This window comes from Nannobrachium achirus (genome assembly GCF_963921795.1).
Source record: "Nannobrachium achirus genome assembly, chromosome: 4".
In the NCBI taxonomy this organism is placed as follows: Eukaryota; Metazoa; Chordata; class Actinopteri; order Myctophiformes; family Myctophidae; genus Nannobrachium; species Nannobrachium achirus.
Window position 1 is genome coordinate 32,785,083 of NC_137813.1, and position 22,677 is coordinate 32,807,759.

At 40.6% G+C, this 22,677-nt stretch overlaps 1 protein-coding gene across 1 annotated transcript in view; it reads left to right on the forward strand.

The window, feature by feature from the left end:
• The window catches only part of csf2rb (colony stimulating factor 2 receptor subunit beta), a gene marked incomplete at its 5' end in the record, with an annotated part of 29,353 nt that extends 7,285 nt beyond the window's left edge, over positions 1–22,068 (forward strand). Inside the window, 15 exons of the mRNA XM_080723222.1 lie at positions 6,071–6,106; positions 6,815–6,932; positions 7,355–7,533; positions 7,802–7,947; positions 8,386–8,530; positions 9,074–9,206; positions 14,830–14,978; positions 15,934–16,058; positions 16,143–16,264; positions 16,530–16,585; positions 17,515–17,614; positions 17,821–17,887; positions 20,232–20,314; positions 20,665–20,818; positions 21,254–22,068. Of these exons, the coding sequence (XP_080579348.1) occupies positions 6,071–6,106; positions 6,815–6,932; positions 7,355–7,533; positions 7,802–7,947; positions 8,386–8,530; positions 9,074–9,206; positions 14,830–14,978; positions 15,934–16,058; positions 16,143–16,264; positions 16,530–16,585; positions 17,515–17,614; positions 17,821–17,887; positions 20,232–20,314; positions 20,665–20,818; positions 21,254–21,604 (1,964 nt within the window). The 3' untranslated portion in view covers positions 21,605–22,068. The remainder of the gene's footprint in view (positions 1–6,070; positions 6,107–6,814; positions 6,933–7,354; positions 7,534–7,801; positions 7,948–8,385; positions 8,531–9,073; positions 9,207–14,829; positions 14,979–15,933; positions 16,059–16,142; positions 16,265–16,529; positions 16,586–17,514; positions 17,615–17,820; positions 17,888–20,231; positions 20,315–20,664; positions 20,819–21,253) is intronic.
• Positions 22,069–22,677: the final 609 nt, after the last annotated feature.

Sequence of the window (22,677 nt, forward strand, 5' to 3'; positions counted from 1 at the left end):
TCGCTCTGGATTCAGAGCGTTTGCTAAATGCCTAAATTGTAATTGTAAATTGTGTTGATTTTTTTTTATAAAAAACATTTTCTAAAACATGTATAACATTACACAAAACATGTAACTTAAGTAGTTTTTCACCGAACGGGCAGCGTGATTGCAGCCTAATGTACAGTATGTGACTTGTAGATCTGTTCCTTTTTGTCACTTGTCGTGACACCAACCTGTGCAGTACAAACTATTCAGAGCAACACGCAAATTGTCGGTGAGGAAGCAATTGAACTCCGATATATCAGTTGAACTAAGCAGTTGTAATTGTAAGCATTAAATTATATCCAAATAATTATAATTATTTAGATTATAACCTGCTAGAAGAAACTATGGTTGCACCATAATCCAAGAAAGTGAAACGCAAAACACAAAAAAAAGTACAATAATTTTTGTTTTTTCTAAACCTTGTCTATAAACACCAACAAAACCATACTATAAGTATCTACAGTGGTGTAAAGTAACTAAGAACTTTTACTTTAGTACTGTACTTAAGTACAATGTTGAGGTATTTGTACTTTACTTAGTATTTCCGAGTGTCAATACTTTTACTTCTACTCCACTACATTTCGGATCAAAATATTGTACTTTTACCCCACTACATTTAATTGAAAACTTTAGTTACTAGTTACTTTGCAGATATAAATTACAATATTACAAAACATACATTAACCACTTTATTTGAAAATAGCCGATCTACAAGCTCACAACGCGACGCATCGCGGTGCGTTGTGAGCTTTTAGATCGTCAATTTTCAAACATTTTGTACTTTTACTTTTGTTGTTTTAAGTACATTTTGATGCCAACACTTTCGTACTTTTACTCAAGTGCATTTTGAATTACAGACTTTTACTTGTAACAGAGTATTTCTACATTTCAGCATTGATACTTTTACTTAAGTAAAACATGAGTACTTTTTCCAACACTGAGTATCAGTCAGGGGACATTGGGACAACCAGCTGAGCTGCTCCTATTTCTACCAATTTCAACCCTCTCTCTTCCAATACCTGTCTGTGAGAGGCTGAATCCAGCTGTGCACACTCTGCACTTCACTAAATAAGGGAATAATGAAAATTCATTAAATTTTTTGACTTTTCTTAGTTTGGTTCATTGCGACTGACAGGAGCACAGACAATGCTGATTATCATTTGGAACTCAATTTCTGAAAGGGAAAAGAAAGTCAACTGCTTCAACTTGTGCCACAGGTCCAACCACACATTTGAAAACGGAGGCTTGGGTACCGACCCGGTCTATAAAATACACCAGACCAGCATATAGAAACCAGTGAATGTTCCACAGAATTGGACATTGCCTTCTGTTGTAACTGTGTAGTTCTCAGACAAGTTGTTTTCTTAGTAATGAATTACTTATCATCATACTTAGAAGTAACAAGTAAGTAATTGCTAAGAAAATAGTAACTAAGAAATATATTTCCATCAGAAGATTGCACAACAAAACAAAAGAGGAAGCTGAACACTTAAGCGCAAAGGGACAAACAGACAGAACAGTATAGGGGAACCGCACGCAATAAATAACACGCAGTATATCCTGTGCCATCATTTAAGGTAAGTTATCTAATCATACATGGCATACATGGCAAAAAAGTATATCTGTATCTGATCAACACAATATAGCATAGATTTGTGTGCCTTTTGATATTTGACCTGCTGTAGTTTATCACTTTATATGTATACCGTATATTGAAATTTCATACCTCCTTTGAAGTGACAAACATTTTTTCTTGTTTTCTGTTTTCCCATGTACTTCCGGACCCATTTTTGCAAGGCCACACCCACATCTCAATGGGGTTGGTGCACATGGGGAACGCCAGGAAATACATGGGAAAACAGAAAACGATCAGATAAAAAGGCTTCTTATTAAAGAACACAGAGAACAGGGTAATCATAGAATGCCATACCGTATTTAGACAGGTGTTAGATGTTATTACTAAAGCACTTTTCTTGTGAAATCTGAATGTTGGTGTAGTTGTAGGGGGCTAAATAAGTTGCTCTGCCCGAACCCATGTAAACCCAGGAACATGATGGTCGGGCTAGGTCTCTACGACCATGCGTGAGCTACGAAGGGCTAAAATCGCCTTGGGAAACCCGGCCAAGCTTGTCCGCAAAATGCCCAGGCCATTGCATAAGTGTAGCACACACATGGCGATGTACCGTATCTGTCTGTCCTTGTATGTCCCTTTGTGCTCATAGAAGGAGGTACCTGATGTCAATCAGACTTTACCTACACTAGTTCTTACCCGTCCTTACCCCTTCGAACATATGTGCTTAAACACAGACACACAGACGTAATGTACATACCGGTAGATTTGGCTAATGTATAGATATAGATAGATAGATATCACATACTACCAAGCCTTCATGTGACCTGGGTCAGAAAAAAATATAAAAGGACATAGAGGGTGATAAGCTTGTGCTGCCATGGTATAACACCTAGGGCCATATCTTCCCAAGGGGTTATATGTCAACTAACCAGCATACTAAAGTAGTAAGGCAGGCAACACAGAAAAACGACAGCGATAATGGTGAAGCTGGCTGCTGGCAGCACATGCTGTTTTCCAACAACTCTCCCCTCCCAGGGAAATCCCTGTGGAATTACCTTTTCATTAGCCGGGACAGTTTTCTGCTGCAGTAGGCTATGTCTTTGACATGCAGTGGCATAGCGTAGTTACAGTGGGCCCCGGTGCAGGCTATTTAGAATGGGCCCACCTCCCCAACGCACGCTATTATGAAGCACACATGGACTTCACAAAATACACATGATATAATACATTCTTAATATTACTCAGTCAGTTATTTAAAATCAGCACTTATACAAACAAACACTAAATGTAGGATGTCACCTACACATTGGCAAATATGCAGTTTTACAGGCAGGCTACACTTGCTGTACACAGCTCATAAATGCTCGCCATGCGCTGACAGACGAAGACTGGCTCACCCCCGTTCTCTCACTCATTCTCCGAAACTTCACTGTTAACTGTCGTTTCCTTTTCTGAATGGATAGTCACAATGCAAAAACATACAACTATGGCCTAAAGTGCTCTTTACAGCCACGAAAAGGAAGCAAGGCTGCACCACACTTCCTTGGCCAGGGCCTCACCGATTCATGCCGAGTTTGATGTCTTTTGGTCAGACATTTCTCAGGACTACAGATGTACAGACAGACACAAACACACACACAGACATTTTACACATTTATTGTAGGATATAGCAAATGGTCAACAGCACACTGTACTTTTGAGGTGGCAATCTGAAACACACACAAACGGACGGTTGTCTGCCCAACCCAAGCCAAACTGCACATGCAGGCTGCACTGTCTTTAGCCACGCCACTGGTGGATATGCAAGTTCTTCTTAAGCCAGTAAAGCCACAGCAGACCGAGCATCTAGTCTGGGACCGGCCTACTCGGGAACAATGTAAACCCCAATGCAAACCCCATTATACCTGTCATACACCCAAAAAAATAATCTCTCAGTTGAACACATTTTAAATGTGTGAAACTTTTCCACCCATTTTATATGAGTAAATTTATATATGGGATATATGTAGTCCCAAGTCAAATCTACATTCAATGCAATGCATGTTGTTCAATTAGTCCAACTCATTTTCATTAACTTAAGCCAAGTTAATTATATGAACTTAATTAATTTACGTTTGTCCAACTCAAACAAATGTTAACGTAAATGTGTTTGTTCAACTCATTTTTATGGAATTAAGCTAAGATAAATAAAATACTTTTACATTTACATAAGAAGAGTTCGGTTTCAGGTTTTCTTCTGGATGATTTGTTTCAAGTTTTACAATATCAACATACAGATGCATAATGGATATATGCAATAGCAGTGATTATTGAATGATCAGAACATTTAAGAGAAAACCAACGCAATAACCTCAAAGTTACCATGAGTTCTTCTCTTTTAGCCTAGCATGGGGAGGGAGCTCAAGCTTAAACTAGCAGCCTAGCAGTTAGGGTTAGGGTTTAGGCTCAAATACTGACAAATCAAATTCTGACATATGACAGTCATCTTGCCAAGGCAGACACATTGATATGATACATTTAGCATTTTTAGCTCCCGAAAGCTTAAACATTTCCCTGAAAACCTAGAAAAATGCTGTTCCCAGCATGCTTTGCATAACATGTGACCAACTTATTTGACCAATCAAGGGAAAGGGCTGGAGTCACTTCTCAGATCTGTAAAATGTACTTAATAAAATTGAGTTGGATTCAAACAATATTCTCAGAATGATTTCAGCCTTAAAAACTACTCAATAAAATTGGTGAGAGGCGTGGTTTATGGGACTCTGGGAGTTTTCATTGGAACTCATTTTCAATGTGTTTTTAAATTCCATTACTAAGATTTGAGTTACATGAATGTAATATAAATGCATAATGTTAAATGAATAGATTTTGTATAAGCACTATTAATTACATTTGAGTTGGAACAATTTAATAAAAATGCATATATTGTAAATGTATATATTTAAGGTAAGCACGATTAATATTTGTTCAGTTACATCAATTCAATACATTTGCATATATTATAATTAAATACATTTAAATAAAGCCAACATAATGTAAATGTATCACATCTGGCACTATTAATAATATTTGAGTTATATCAATTAAATGTATATGCTTATGCCTTGAAGTGAAGTAATTAAATAAAGCAAACATAATTTATATGTGTCACATTTATAGGGGGGTTGAATCAGTTTTTTGGGTGTAGGACCCGTTTTGACCATCTGTTTGCCTGTGTCCATTTATGCCCATATATGGAGATATCTGTATCTGTCTGTCTGCGTCCATTTTATGCCCATATATTGAGATCTCTGTATCTGTCGGTCTGTGTCCCTTTTATGCCCGTATATGGAGATCTCTGTATCTGTCTGTCTGGGTGTGTCCCTTTATGCCCATTATGGAGATCTCTGTATCTGTCTGTCTGTGTGTGTCCCTTTATGCCCATTATGGAGATCTCTGTATCTGTCTGTCTGTGTGTGTCCCTTTATGCCCACTATGGAGATCTCTGTATCTGTCTGTGCCTCTGACTGTGTCCCTTTTGTGCCTATGAGTCAGCTGACTCATATGGCGTACGTCATGTTAGATGTAGTCCTTTTTCCAGGTATACAGTAGATATCTCTTGTAAACCAATACTTGCCATTGACAGTGCATTGTTGTCTTGCACGCCATTACAGCCATTTATGTGAAACATCTGACATCTGACATCATACAATCCCCTTTATGCCCATATATAGAGATACCTGATTGGTTGGATCAGCGTTTCTACTGAAAGACTGCTGTTTTGTACAACTGTACATCATGCAAGTACAGTAACGGCAGGGGAAGTAGTTAAGAATGTAGGCAAAGATCTGCGCTATCCGTGTGCAAAAGTTGGAGTCTGTAGAACCAACCATGTGCTGTGAGACCACTGACATGCGATTCAATTAGTAGTTGGGATGGGATGGGATGTCATTGTCATTTAAACCAGTGGTCCCCAACCAGTGGTATAAGATTTGGGATATATACAAAGAAAATATTCCAATTTCACGTCTTTACTCTTGGTGCATGCTCTTCTGGAGTTCAATGACTTGAACTTAGACAACAACCAATAGGTGCTTGCTCTCTGTTATATTTAAATTATTTTTAATTAATTAAGAGATTACCATCGTGCCATGTGGCATGTGGCCTCTAAGGCACTGTATACGTATGTTTCAGTCATTGGGTGTATTTTCTTGAAATGAAGCATTTGAAGCGATCGAGACAGAGGAAGTGCAAGAGGATGTACGTACATCACAATAATTCACACCTAAGAGAACAAAAGGAAATGACACAAAGACACAAACTCATTACTCATTCTTTCCAGTTAAGTGAAGTCATTCTCTCTCTATAGACTATAGACTTCACAGATTCCGGGGAGCCAGACAAGAACTCAACTTTCTGCAGGGATGGTGGCTGTCCTTTGGGCTGCACTTTGCTCAACGCTCCCTCTTCTGGCTCTCTGCTCTGGTCCAGATAACTGTACCTTCCCTGAGACCAGCTCACTCAATGGTGAGTACTAGAATTAGTATTCAAATTACACCTCACATTAAGATCATAAAGGTCTTAAGGGTTTATTGTACATCGTACTCAGAGTTACAAATGGATAACACACTGAGGATTTAGCTTATCAATCAAAAGCTAGCTGTTGATCCCAGTTGAAGAAAGTTTCAGACTGATCAGATTAAAACAAATGTATTTATTAAATTTCTACCCTATAAAAATGTACTACACCATTATAACAAAAGGATTCATTATTTTAGCTTATTTTAACGAATACATTTGTTAATAGGTTAAGATCAGGCTGAGGGGCGCCACTCACTCATTCACTATAATCAATTATACATATATATATTTTTTTTTTCTTTTTTTTTTTCTTTTTTTTTCGTCCCATTCCTAAGACAAAAATGTGATTATAGTAAATTTATCCCCATTGATTCCAGATGGGGACCCAAATGCATGGCACTGGATGGGGAAACCGTCAGGCTAAATTTACTATAATCAATTTTTTGTCTTAGGAATGCGACAAAAAACAAAACATATTATTGAACACATGTCTCCATGGCGTGAGTAATCAATAGAAAAAAGTCATTTTGGGGGCGAACTACTCCTTTAACTCTTGAGAGTGTATCTAATGGACGGTTACATTTGTAACTCAGAGGTAAATAACACTGGGGATTTTACTGTGTAGAACTCATTGCTCTCTACTTCCCACCCCAGTGTCCCCAGCTCTGGAGTCCCTAGAGTGCTTTAATGACTACAATTCCTCTATACAATGCCAGTGGAGAGAGGACCGACAAGATGCACCACTGGAGCTGTGGAACTGGTACAGTAACAGGTGAGAAGAATGGAAAAGCAGGAAGGAAGGAGGAAGGAAGGAAGGAAGGAAGGAAGAAAGAAAGAAAGAAAGAAAGAAAGAAAGAAAGAAAGAAAGAAAGAAAGAAAGAAAGAAAGAAAGAAAGAAAGAAAGAAAAGGAAAGAATTAAGAATGATGGGAAGGTCAGAAGAAGGAAAAAAAATAACCGAATTCTATTCATTATAGAGGATGAATCACAGTAACATCATTGGTATTAATTTAGCTCTGAGAGTTAAATGGAAGCAAATGAGTATACACCAAGGATTTTACTATTTAGTACCTGTATATTTATATGCTTTTACCAATACCCTTCAACGTACAATACCCTCACTTGTTTTAAATGTGATCATTCTTTTTGGGTCATCATTTCATGTCTCATGCTTCCTGTGTGCATGCTCTTGCAGATTATCCCCGTGTCTTCGCTATAACCTGTCAGTCCACACAAATGGAGACAGGACAGTCAAGTGCGAGTATAAAACTGGGAGGTTTGCCATTGGAATAACGGAAAGCTTTTTCTTCAACACCGCAAATCTGACGTCCTGTTCCTCCACCCCACCCAAGCCTCTGAAACTATCCCAACACTGTATGTTTACAAATGCTACAACTAATAATACTAATAATTATTATAATCATAGCCAACATAAACATTTAGTGATTAATCATTATCATTAATCATCATCATATTAACAAATTAACCTTTTCATTTTTGTGTGTGTGCGTGCGTGTGTGCGTGCGTGCGTGCATGCGTGCGTGCGTGTGTGTGTGTGTGTGTGTGTGTGTGTGTGTGTGTGTGTGTGTGTGTGTGTGTGTGTGTGTGTGTGTGTGTGTGTGTGTGTGTGTGTACTGTACAGTGAGAGTGCATCCACCAGTTAACTTCGTATACATACATGAGGATGACCTGCTCCAGTGGTCCAGTCCTTACCCCACCAACTCCTCCCTGAGCACAGACCTCATCTACCAGCTCAGCTACAGGCCAGAGGGAAATGACACCTGGATTGTAAGTATCAAAATATTCATATCTCTGCTGTCGGGCCAAAACCAGCTAAATGTTAATTTCAGCAAAGTTATGAGGTTTTTAATGTGCTACTTTTAATTGGTTGAATATTTATTTAACCAACAGAGGTAAGGTATTCAATAGCATTGATATGGCGCTATTGAACCGGACAGCAACGATATGCAATAATAATCTGCAATTATATGTGTATGCTGTACAATACAGTAATAGAACTTCTCATTGAACACATAGGGATTGTCTCTTTTAATTTTTTTGCTATTAGGTTTAAACCTTACTCATAATGGTTGATGTTGAGTCAGTGATATTTATCTGCTCGTATACCCAGCCACCTGCAGAATAATTTGTTCATCCAAGAATATTGCCAGTGAATCATACAATGTGCATCACTTAACATAAATGTCTCTCCCTTTCTTCCCTCAGACAAATGATTTAACAAGCACACAGTTGAAGCTTGAGTCAGAGTCTCTGTTGCCAGGCTGTCAGTATGAAGCCAGGGTGAGGGCCCGGGGAACAGTAGGCTGGTGGAGTGACTGGAGCCGTGTGGAGACATGGGAGACTAAGGAAGGTGAGTGTATTTCTCTTATTTGTATAGTGGTATGGTTTAGTTTAGTTTAGTTTAGTTATTTTAGTTTTATCACTAAACATAAAAAACTGTTTCACAACGGTGCTAATTGGCGGCTAATTAGGTTGGACACTAGTGCACAACATTTTAGGTTTTCTCAGGTGTGGTGGCATCCTTTTTATTTTGTTGCTGTCAAGTGTCCATAGACTTTGCCTGTAAACTCGATGCTAAAGAATTGGGTGTAGAGGCTGCAGCAAGAACTTTGCTCTGTGTGGGAAGGTCAGCAGGGCTTGGCAATGGCAAACAAAATGTGTGTTCGGTTGGAATATGCTGCAGGCTTAACTTGGCACTTGCCGCTGGTGTTGTTTTTAGCTTGTATTAGCTCCCCTTCTCTCTGACTTTCTCTCTCCGTGATTATCCTTATCTCTCTCTTGCACACTATCTCACACTTTCACTCTACAACCCTCTCTCTCTCTCTCTCCTTCTCTCTCTTCTTCTACTAACTCTCTCTTTTGTTCTCTCTACCCATCTTGTTTTCTCTGCCAGCCCCTGGCCAGGTACCCACGCTGCAGTGTGTGCTGGATGGAGAGAAGGAGGTGACATGTAGCTGGAAGGTGAAAAGAAATCTGGCTCACTTCATTACCTACCAGCTGGCCTGCCAACACAATCAGACGGCACAGTGAGTTACATTGTCTTACACTTTGTTACAATGTGTCTGTAATGTGAGAGACCATAATCTGTGTTGCTCTCATTGCTCGTGTGTGTGTGTGTGGGTGGGTGACGTGACGTAGCGTTTTCGCTGTCCTCGGTGTCAAACATGTATAAATAAAAAATATATTTGTCAAAAACCTTCTGAATATTGTGCAGGACATTAAGCTTTATGTGAACTTACTCAAGATTAAAACATTTCATTCCTCATTTCTTCAGAATCTTCAACCAAACATGGTAAATGTCATCTGGTGTGACTGTCCCGACCTTGTTTCTCAAAGTGGGAACTTGAATAAAACTAAGAAAAAGAATTGCTAAAATTCATTTAAAAATGAATTTAGGCAAAAAAAAATGTCTATTTGTGAGCCTATATCTTTTCAAAGTCCAAGCATAATGTTTTCAGTCATTTCTGATCAAAAAGATTTTGTCCCCCAAACCAAAATCATCTGGTGTGACACTAGTTTGGAAAAATTAAACAGGCAATAATTTGGACACCTACTGGGCTAGAGAGGTCCTTCTTCTGTAAGGCTATTCAGCACTCCCAGCACAACTGCAAGACAGGTGTCTGAGGTGAGTTATGATTTTAACATTTTCATGAAATGCCATCTTGTTGAAACTTTGACAAGTGTGGCACTTCTGGATGTCATCTGGTGTGACACCTTTTTCATTAATAAAGCAAAAGTTATTTGAAACTTTGGTCATAATTACATGTAAATCTAGGTTGTTTTGTTATAGCTAGCATGTTGTTAGCATGCTAATGTGTACCTGGTAGCCTCAAGGTAGTCCTAAATGCAGAAAACGTCATCTGGTGTGACACTTCGTCATCTGGTGTGACATATCTGCTTGTCACGCCAGATGACTTGATTGTCACACCAGATGATATATACTGTATTTTCCTACAGACATAACAATAAATAACAAGTCCCATGTTTCTTTTGTCCATTTAAAACATTTTAACATGTTTAAAACAACGTTTTAAACATTTTTACATAATTTAATTTAGCTTCATTCGGTGATACAGCAAATTCATCAGACAGAGTAGAAACCCCTTCACAGAAACCTAAACCTTATATTGTGGTAACACTTTATAATAACTATCCGTTATAAGCAGTTAATATAAGACACTTGACAACAGAAAATGGGTGGTACAGAAAATGTGATTTTATTATTTCCAAAATACACAAACATGGAGAACTCACTGATGTGTTCAACCAGAGGCTCAGTGCGATTGCAAGTCATCAGCTCAACTGGCTTCATCAGGTGAAGCAGTTCAGACACATCAAGGAGAGCATCCAACCCAATGAAATGGTCTTGCATATAGACTTTTCTGAGAACTATGCATGTAAACTAAACACAGAGATTCAGGCGTTTCATTTTGGTGGCAATAGGCAGCAGGCAACAGTGCATACCGGAGTTGCCTACTCAGTCAGTGGCTCCCAGTGCTATGCCACCATTTCACAGTCCTTACGCCATGATGAGCGTGCTGTGTGGGCACACATCAAGCCAGTTATTGATGATTTCCGAGGAAAACAAGACAATGCAATTGACACCCTGCATGTCCTCAGTGATGGGCCAGCAACCCAGTACCGGAATCGCACAAACTGCTTCCTCATGAGCAGCATTCCTTATACATGGGGATTCAAGAGGGTCACCTGGAACTTTTCAGAGCGTTCCCATGGAAAGGGCGCACCTGATGGTGTGGGAGGGGTGCTGAAGCGTAAGGCAGACATGTATGTCCTCGGAGGCAGTGACCTACAAACACCGAGGGATCTGTGTGAGTATTTACAGAAGTCCTCTGAAAAAGTCACTGTCATGTGGATCGAAGAAGAGAAGATATCCAACATGGATGAAATGGTCCCTCCATCAGTGCGTCCAGTGACTGGCATCAGCACTACGCACCAGGTTCTTTCTATCTTCCCGGGAAAGATAGTTTACAGAGACCTGAGTTGTTTCTGCCAGTTTCCTCAGATCTGCACCTGTCACAACCCACGGAAATTACAGTTCGACCAAGTCTCCAGGGCTGAGGTGCCAGGTGACAAGACAAGTGATGAGTAAGTATAACTAAATCATTCTCTTTGCCAATTTTATGATACCTGTAATTGTACCTGTTTAATGACAATAAAGTAACTTATGTCATCCATTCATTCCTTTTCTTCCTTAACTAAGTGGTGGCCCATCTGCGGAACTGCCCCCTTCCCAGGTCAGCTGCAGGCCCAAAACAGCTTCCGGAGCTCAGTGAGTATAACATACTTGGCAAACTTGAGGACTTGCTAGTAATTACATTTTACTACTAAAAACAATCTACCTGACAAATAAATTACATTTAAATGTCTCCTCCTGAAGGTCTTCTACTCAGGTGCTGGACACAAGTGCATCTATTGGAGAGGCCCAAGCTGAGGATTCAGACACCTCCTCAGATGAATACACGCAAGGACAGTTTGTCATAATCAAATATGAGGGAAAGCCATATGTGGGGCAGATTGTTACCATTAATAAGGAGGGGCTAGAGATAAACTGCATGAATCAACTTGGAAAAATGAAAAATGGTTTTGTCTGGCCAAAGGGGCGAGACTGCATTTTCTACAAAGAGCAGGAAGTTGTCTGTGGCATAGCAGAACCGCAACAGGGCAAACGGTTTGCTACCCTCACCAAATGTGACTGGCTGATGTACAATACAGTCTAAATGTCTATACCCTCACCAAATGTGACTGGCTGATGTACAATGCAGTCTAAATGTCTATTCTAATCTAATCTAATACTTTTGTACTTTCACTCACTGGACTGGACAATGAGGTAAGGTAGGACCCGAGACAAACATAGTGAAAATAGCTGATCTACAAGCTCTCAACGCATTGTGCTGCGAGAGCTTGTAGATCAGCTATTTTCGGAGTTGCACAACCCAGCACTCTTTAGCTAGTGGAGATGTGGTGTAACGACATGATTCGTAAATAAATTTGTTCAACTCAAAATGCTGTGTTCAAGTTCAGGAGACTTCGGAAAAAAGTAATACACCTGAATGCTGAGTTGTTTCCAATAATTGGTGTTAATAAAATGTTGCCTTGGCTCCCAGTGTGGCTATGCAGCCGGCAGAAGACTTAGGTGTGCGTAGCATTCCTGTGCACATCCTCATCATCCATCTACTACTACAATTCTTTGTTATCCTATGTTAAGGCCCAACAATACTATCCTGTTCAGAAATATTAAGGCCATGTTATTTAATGTTAAAGCAATTTTACTGTTGCTGTTTTTCCTGGGTAATTGTTTAATCAATCAGTAAAGTTCAGTACTCACTAATAGGTAGGTTAAAACACAGTTTGCTTTGACACATGAAGATATGGTCATCTGGTGTGACACTAAGTCATCTGGTGTGACATTCCAAATAGTGAGAAATCATACCTTTATTAATGATGAAACCGAAAAAATTTGTATGGTTTAAATAGAAAATAGTATCAGGAAGAGTCACAAATATTTGTGTAATTTTAAAGAAAGTTTTTGTCAGAATAAAATTAAAATATGTTGAAAGATCGACAACATGGGCCTCACACAGAGTGTTGATTATGAAAAAAATATACAGATTCAATTAATTTTCACAAAACTATAGTGGATCACAGGTTAGTTATGATAAAGGACTTTGATAAAGTGAGTAACTTAAGAAAGGTGTACTCCATTTTCATTTTATGAACAATTATTGTCATGTCACACCAGATGACGGTTTTAGGCACAAGTACAACAAACTGCTCAATAAAGTCTGATTCCAATAAAATATCTAAAAACAAAATGTGTTTCCATAAAGTTGAGAGTGAGTAGAACAAAAGTAAATAATTTTTATGCCTGCTATTTAAAGTTTTTTTAAAAACATGTTTTTTGGGGCGTCACGTCACTGACCCGTGTGTGTGTGTGTGTGTGTGTGCGCGCGCGTGTGTGTGTGCGTGTGTGTGTGTGTGTGTGTGTGTGTGTGTGTGTGTGTGTGTGTGTGTGTGTGTGTGTGTGTGTGTGTGTGTGTGTGTCTGTTAATGCGTGTGCATGTGCACATCTGTGTCTGTATTCTATACATGTGAGAGCAGACGCGGATCTAGCCCTGAGCAGCAGGGGGTGCTACAGGGAGCTTTTGCCGCGGGCGCGAAGCACGCAGCGCGTGCACGAAGGACCGCAGTTTTATTAATTTATTTTTTAAGTTTTGCAGTCATTTTGCCCTATTCACCAGCAGTCTCCCAGTCCCCACCCACCCCTTAGGTTAAGCAAAACAACTGATGATTTAAGTAACATTTGTCTCAGCGGACAACTTTTGACATCAAGAAAAGAGTTAGGCATAGGCAAGCTGCAGCAGCAGTCAAGTCTCAAGTGTACTCACCATCCAGAAGAATTAGATTCCAAAACCAGTTGACAACAATCAACAGCAGAGTAGCATATTTTATCCTGTTTATCCATTTGTCCCAGTTTTTGGAAAAAGATTGATGAAAAGCCCCTCTCTCTTATATGCAACTTTGGGAAAGTTGTAAAGGCTTTGGTGGTGATCTTGTACACTCAGTTTCCATAACATCTCCTCATAAAGAACTTCAATCGAGTGTATAATGTTTGTTTTATATGGGTTGTTAGTTGTCCTGCGTGCCTTCCATAATTCCCATGGGCCATGGGTTAACAGTGCGCATTGCAAGATGACGCTGAAATGGACTGCTGTCTTCTCTCTCCCCCCAGCGCCCCCGTTCGCAAATTAATGTGTAGGCTAAACTGTTCTGATAATACAACTTGTTTTGGCTGTCCATTCATCATGTATAACTTGAAACTGCGCGCTCGTATTCCAAACCAATGCAGCTTAACAACTGTCTTACTTTCACAATAAAGTGTCTCCCGCTTACCTCCCAATGCAGCTTATTTCACGCAGGTTATTATTAACAGGAAAAAGTGTAGCTTAACCCGTGTGTTTTTGTGCAACCAAACGTGCATGGGAGAGAGAGTGATGAGGGTGAGAGAGAGAGAGAGAGAGAGAGACATTGAGAAACAGAGAGAGAGAGAACTGCCGTTGTTTAGGAGTAGTACTGCACTTGGGTATCACACTTTTCTCCGTCTGACCGTCTCTCTCCCGATTTTGCTAGCCCCGAAAACTACCGGTGCTAGTCCGGAAACTAGTGGTGCTTTAGCACCAAAAGCCACTGCGTATCTCCGCCACTGTGTGAGAGAGCATGTGGTGTGATTCTCCATATGTTTGCATACTGTTTTAAGTGTGTGTGAGTGAGGAAAGAGTGCGCTGAATAGTTAATTCCCCTCCCAAGGCTGTTAGTTAAATATAATGGTAGTTGATATAGTCTATAGTTTCTAGCTATTTGAGTAAATAGTTGTAAATAATTAGGTCTCTATACTATTGCTTTGAGAGTAATGCACCTACCTCACCAAGATAATTCCTGGTATGCGCAAACATTGTTCCATTGGCTTATCTCCACATTCAATGCTGAGTTGGATGGATCGATGCTATTGAGGCTATGGTGAATGCTGTGGTGGATGGGTGGATTAGCATCCATCCATCCATCCATCCATCCATCCATCCATCCAATGTGTGCTTGGATCCGTATATTTACTCAAATGTCCTCTATGTCCAGATTTGAGAGCTGCTGTGATCACCCTACAGTCAGTCAAACTGAGACCGGGCTGAGATATACCTGTAATGTGACTGTTCCAGACCCTTCACAATTCATGCTGAAGCTCAGACCAGCACGCAACATTAAGAACTTTAGATCCATCAAGCTCAGTAAGTGTGTGTGACTGTGTGTGTGTGTGTGTGTGTGTGTGTGTGTGTGTGTGTGTGTGTGTGTGTGTGTGTGTGTGTGTGTGTGTGTGTGTGTGTGTGTGTGTGTGTGTGTGTGTGTGTGTGTGTGTGTGTGTGTGTTGGGGGAGGGGGTTGAAAATTAAAGAGAGTGCAAGGGAGTGTGATAGAGCTGTGATTCTCAATCTTCTAAAATACAAGGATTCCCAATTTGATGTGCCTTAGCAGGCAGGGGGGACATACGTTTAGTTTTGGTGGTTGCGCTGGGAGTGTGGGGAGGGCCACCAGAATCCTACGGCCGGCCCTGTCTGAGAGAATAGAAATAGAACCAAAGGGACACACATAAGGGTCCACTTGGTTCTATTTGTACACTCTCAGAGTTACAGAGTTGTAAGGGTCCATTTGCTTTATAACAGTCATTTAGCTGGGGACCCCCTAGTACCTCTCAAGGAGCCCTGGGGTCCCTATACATTGAGAACCACTGTAATAGAGAGATAATGTGGTAAACAGTGAAATGGACCCTACTGGTCCATTTGGGTCCATTAGTACACTCACTGTACAATGAAAGTGTGTAGGATACTGAAATAGGGAGTTTGGGTAGGTAACAAGCCACACGCCTGATATGAATAGGGATCAGAAAGGCTCTGTCCTGCCAAAACTAAGAGTATCTCACACTGGTGAGAAAGCAACCATGCAGACAAGGGGCAGCCCAAAATTCTGGAATATGTGTCAGTGACTCCACCTAGTGTTTACATTGCTGTACTGCAGTTGCTTTAGATACCATAGTAAAGGCTGCTGAGAAAGAACAATTACAACAACATTAGGACAATAACAATATTAGTAATAATGTCTTGAAAGTCCTAGAAGGCCTAGCACCTTTGGTGCATGACACAGAAATCAATCAATCAATCATCATAATAATTACCATCTCTGTGTGCAGTTCGTCCCATACCTCCAGCCAATGTGAGAGTGAAACAAAAAGACGGGAACTGGAAGGTGGAATGGGATGATAACAATAGAGATTTGATCAAAATGAGCTATGAGATCTGCTACTGGAACACACCGGTGAGAAAACAGAAGATTCACATAAACACTAAATGAGAATCATCCATGTTTTTACAATATTTGTTCATGTTGTTTTGGAACCAGCATGATCTCCAGAATATCTCCAGAAGTTCCCAATTCCTGAACATCCTCAGCAAGGATCTGGCTCCCTCCAAGCAGTACAGAGTCCGGGTCAGGACTCTGGTAGCTCGAGAGCCATATCAGAGGTAGGTAGACTTTATTTTTCTTGTGGGAACTTTGTGTAAAGTCATCCAAATAATTACTTGTGTATAACAGTAATCTACTGAAAATATTCAAGTTCTGAATTAATTCATAAGCTACTATGATTTATTGTTCACATAGCCTACCGAAAGCAGAGCGAGATTAAACGTAAATAATTAAATATAACCAAAATATAAAAATGTAAATGCTTTCCTATTAAAAGTTACTTAAGTAAATGTAACATAATTTAACTTCTGCTCCTCATTCCAGCTATGAAGGAATCCCTTCAGAATGGACAGAGCCTGTGGAGTGGACCTCCAATGCAGGTAACACACGCAGAGAACTTCAAAAGATGAACTGCACTCAAATGTCTCTTCCGTTCTTTATTTTATTTGCAGCAGCAGCACAGGACATAAAACACACACACACACACACACACACACACACACACACACACACACACACACACACACACACACACACACACACGAGCGCACACACACACGCACACACACACACACACACACACACACACGCACACACACGCGCACACACACACACACACACACACACACACACACACACACACACACACACACACACACACACACACAATCTAAACTTTTTAGTTCAACCAAGGTGGTTGAAGCGTGCGTGCCTGTTGTGTATTGTAGTATTTTTAGATGGGTTTGATCGCACTAGGCTGGTAGGCTATACAACGCTGGTTTAATGAGAGAGACTTATTGCAGAAAGTGGATTTTACTGACATGATCTAGGATTTTGCAGCATGCTGTAGAAGTCAAGAAGAACATGGTGAAAATGGAAATGAAACCATTTTCTATTTGCTGCCTGTCATTGTCTGTGATACAGTATGGGACATGATTCAGGCTATTACTTTATTGCTGTTGCCCAAAGGCTGGATGGCAGTGAATGGTGTTCAGAGTGCATGTGTGTGTGCGGGTGTAATATTGATCATCAATAACGCTCTGCTTAACATAGCCACCCACAATTACCTACAATATTCATACACAGCTGTAGATTTTTATTTTCTCTTATTCATGTTTTTCTCTCTTTCACTCAATGTCTCTTTCCCTCCATCTATCTTGTTCATATTTTCCTCGTTCTTCATCTCTCTCTTATCCTTCTCGTTGTTGGTTACATTGTTTCCATGTTGTTTTTGATGGTGACATTGTCACTGTTAATGCCATCATCCTCTTCTTCTTCATAATCATCATCATCTTCTGTGTTGTAACAGCCTCCTCACCATCCTGGATAATGCCCCTCTACATCGTCACCGGTGTGATAGTGACCATACTCTTCTTCACTCTGTACCACTTCATTTCTAACTGCCAAAGGTCAGAGTTTTATTACTTTCCGGTTCAGTTCAGCACCCTTTATTCTATTTGTTTAATTAGCCATACCCGCGTGCATGCGTGTGGCGTGCGTGCGACGTGCGTGCGTGCGTGCGCGTGCGTGTGTGAGGGCGTGCGTGTGTGTTGTATATTTAGCTGGTGCTTATCCTGACTCTGAGGATCTTTCTATGTGTGTTTTTATACAATAGGAGTGTGATCATTTGGGTGAAGTCTGTTCCCTCTCCAGACAAGAGCAAAGTCATTTCTGACATCATGGTGAGTGTCCATTTTTCAAATTGATTGTATGAGTGACAGTTTGGTGAAAGCGACATAGTAAATGATGGGCAGGAAGTGGGGAGCGGAGCTCATCTGAGACCATACTGCACAACCTCTACAGATGTCTCTAGGGCAAAGGTTAACAGTATAAGGTATCAAGTGGAAACTTGGCATAACGCCTCACGTAGACGTCTGCTAAGTTTCTAGACAAACAAGTGGAAACTGAACAAGGCACCTGTGGTACGGCCTTGCTGATAACCACTGCCGAGCCTCATGCAGCACAAGACGCAGGAAAAACATGTTGTGTGTGTACAGCATACATGGGCCACATGCGGCCCCCACCTTCACTTAATGCGGCCCACAGATTTATAACGGAATACTGATATATATTATTGATTTCAGCTGTTACAATTCCAAACATGACCTGCTTTAATTCCATCAGTCTGTAGCTTAATGACTAGTATAGTAGAATATATTAAAATGTATTTTTTTATGTCCAATGTATTTGTATGTAGGTTCATAAAGTTAACATGAGTATACTAGTAAGACACCTGAGGGTGGAATGCGACCTCAGGGTGACATGCAACCTCGCCCTAAAGGGCGAGGTCGCGCCAATTCTTGACCATCTGGCCAACCACAGCGTTTCTCTGACGATTCTAGTTGTTGTCATTCTGGGGGGAGTTTGTTCATGTTTTTGTGAGGGTATCAACCCTAGGAGACACGGGGAGAACATGCAAACTCCACACAGAAAGGCCCTATCGCTCACACCCTAGGTTGGGTTGGCGATAGGGCCTTTCTGTGTGGAGTTTGCCTAAACATGGAGATGTGGTACAGAAGGACTCATATATGGGCATAAAAAGTATGTCATGTGACATCACTTCCTGTACAGACAGTCAGACAGACAGCCATTGACTCCGACCTAACAATGGCTACTGTCTGTGACGGTAGTTCCATATGACATATTGGACTAGACTATCTCCATATATAGTGTTATCCACATCTCCATGTTAGGACTCATATATGGGCATAAAAAGTATGTCATGTGACATCACTTCCTGTACAGACAGTCAGCCATTGACTCCGGATTAACAATGGCTACTGTCTATGACGGTAGTCCCATATGACATATTGGACTAGACTATCTCCGTGTTATCCACATCTCCATGTCATCGACATCACTTCCTGTACAGACAGTCAGTCAGACAGCCATTGACTCCGGCCTAACAATGGCTACTTTCTATGACGGTAGTCCCATATGACATGATGGACTGGACTATCTCCATATATAGTGTTATCCACATTTTGTGTAGCCGTCCTGTACAGGAAGTGATGTCACAACTCGCTGACATCACACTGACATCTAAGAGGATACGGAAGGACATCTAAGAGGATACGGAAGGAAGGTCACTCAAGCGACACGGTTCTTCAGAGTATATGCGACCTTCGGTCGCAATAACTAAATGCATTTGAAATTAAATCAAAAACTTACATTTCGGGATTCCAATTAAAAAATTACAAAAAAGTATTCAGGATTCCAATTCAAAAGAAGCAAAAATTAGCCGATCTACAAGCTCAAAACGCATCGCAGCGCGATTCTAGAATGACAAAGTACGACGTAGCGATATGCAATGTGGCGTGAAGGTGGAAATATAGTGGCCCTCGCCATCATCAAAGTTGCCCACCCCTGGTGTACAGGAAGACTCACGCAGTGGTCACAGGAGAAAAACAAACATTATCATAGACTGTAAGGGTAGAGAAAGTTAGATTGCATTGTATCAGATCACAACAATTAGTCAGTCAATTAATCAGAGAGGCAGTCATTCAAGCATACATCTTAGTTGTTTTTTAATTAAATGATACTGACATACTGGCATGATACTGACATGATACTGATCATGATACTGACCATGATACTGACATGATACTCATGATACACTGACCATGATACTGACATGATACTGATCATGATACTGACATGATACCGATCACGATACGGACCATGATACTGATCATGATACTGACCATGACACTGACCATGATGCTGACATGATACGTATCATATCATGATACTGACATGATACTGACCATGATACTGACATGATACCGATCACGATACGGACCATGATACTGATTATGATACTGACCATGACACTGACCATGATACTGACATGATACTGATCATGATACTGACCATGATACTGACAATGATACTGACATGATACTGACCATGATACTGACCATAATACTGACCATGATAGTGAGATTATTCTGACATGATACTGACCATGATACTGACCACGACTAACCATGATACTGACATGATAGTTGTATTGTATTGTCACAGAAGCCGACCAATAGCTGCCTCCTGCAGTGTGAAAACACCTACTACATCTGTGAAGTCCAAAACCTGGAGGGATCATCTGACTGGTAAAACATTTTCCTTTACTGTTCTATGCAACCTCAGCAACATATGAAGTACTATATCACTAATGTGTTACCAATGACAGGAAAGGAAAATAATTATAACATATTATGACCATACATGGTTTCTGGTAAGTACGTATACAAAATGTGATAAATGTGATGTCTAAAATTATCAATGATTAAACATTTTAAATGGAAAAATGCTGAAAGGGTATGTGAACATAAGTTTATTTTCAAATTGGCTATGTATCATTTCAAAATTAATCTCTTCAATGTGAACTGTGCTGTCACTAATGGACGGACCTTAACAAAGGCAATAATAAAATCACGAATTACTGCTCATTTCATTGCAGTTCTCCTCCACTGTTGATGTTGAAGCACACTGAAACCAAAACCGTGAAGCATCTTCCATCTGAGGACGGGGGCTGTTTTGACTGCGATGTCTCGTCGTTGACCCCAACAGACAACTCAGGCCTGAGTTTTTCCGGACCTTACATCTTGTGTCCAGTGAGTTCCACAGCCATTTCTTTGCCAAATGCAAACAATGCTAAATTAAAATAAACATTAAGAAACATTGGGAAAGCTGGGTTGACAGTAGAAACAAATGTTCCTGATCGCATCTTCGTCATGAATTACCCATTTTAGGAAAATACTATTTGCGGTTTTAACTACTGTATGAATCCTTTAAAAGAGCCTTTATGGAAGAGATTATTCATTCTGTTTTAGAAAGAAAATTAGTACCGTACATGTCTATTCTTAGTTAAACAGACCCACGAGTTGCAACTGTACCTGGTCTGCTGAAATAGAAGATCTACAAGCTCACAACGCACACATTGTGAGCTTGTAGATCTGCCATTTGTGACACATGTTCCCCCCAGAATAGTGGGGTGCTGGGGTTCAAGTGGTTACATAAAACTGAACAGCAGTGTTTGCATTTCACAGGGGAGTCACGAGCCGAGCGACACGTCTGTGGATCTCCGGGGTGAGGTCTTGGATTGCTCCAACGAGGACTACGTGTGTCTCCCCAACCAAACCCACTCCAGGTCCACAGAGGACCTAGTGCTTCACCGTGACGACCACCACGGAAGCCCAGACTGCCACGACGCCACCGACTGTAACAGCCCAGAGCCAAACGTTACACAGCTGCCCAAAGATCTAGCCAACCAGTTAGACTATATCCATGCAAGTTCCATTTCCAGGGCAGACCCCCCAGCTGACACAGAGTGTACTTTCACTGCCTGGCCTCAAGGGAGCACCACACAGGCCTCTGGATACTGTGCTCTCCCGAATTAAATACCCATGACTTGTTAGGTTTTGTCCCATTTCTGGTCTGGAGTTGTTCTCTCTTTAGGATCATTATACTCATCAGGGATATAATAGTCCTGATGCAGGGTCAGAGAGGGTATCGTCAAACGTGGGGCTCCAATCTTTATAGCTTCACAGGGGAGGAAATAATCAAACTTATGGTTTTGTTAAATCAAATCATCAGATCATTTGATTGATTGATTGAAGAATTTATTCGAAGTTTGCAATAGGAAAAAGTACAGTTTCATAACAGCACAAATCCCTGGTACACAGTCAACTAATAGGAGATCCTAGTAAGCTCATATCTCATAGCCTGCTTCCAGACCATAGACCCCGCCCACTCTCAGAGTGGACTTGTGAGCTGAGTCTGAGATCAGGCTACATATCTCATATAACATTGAAAGACAGACGGATAAAACAGAGTACTTTGCATAGGATAACATCAATTACAAAAGCAGGAAAATGGGGGGAGGGGGGGTGGAAACATGGGGGCTTAGTCTATTTACAAGTCTCGAGTAGCAGCAAGGTGACTTTTCAGACCAATTTTGAAGGAGGCTAGGAATTTGCACTCGAAAGGGCGTTCCACATGTTAGTGGTATAGCTGCAGAACGAATTAGAGAATTTTTTAGTGTTAAATCTAGGTTGGACATGATTAGTGGAGCTGCCTCGTGGACATCCTTGACCTTTAGGAAGTAGTTTGTCAGGTACATGGGTATCTTTGAGGTGTAGTGTATCTTGTACACCAGGCCCATTGCAAGATGCTGTACTCTGTCAGATACTTTTATCCACCCCACGCTTATGTGGTAATAAACGGTAAGGTGAGCCCGAGGATGTAGCGGGGCAACCCTCTGCAAGAAACAAATTCATTGGTTGACTTTTTCTTTACATTGGTAGTAATTTTTTCACTGGATAGGTTGGCCTCCAAGATGAAACCCAGGTAGATGTCATTTTTTCTTCTTATCACAGTGTCACCTACTTTGATTGTGCAGTTTGATTGTGAAGTTCTCGATCGTAAGTTGTGTCATCTTTCATTTGATCCTGTATTAACGTTACATGATCAA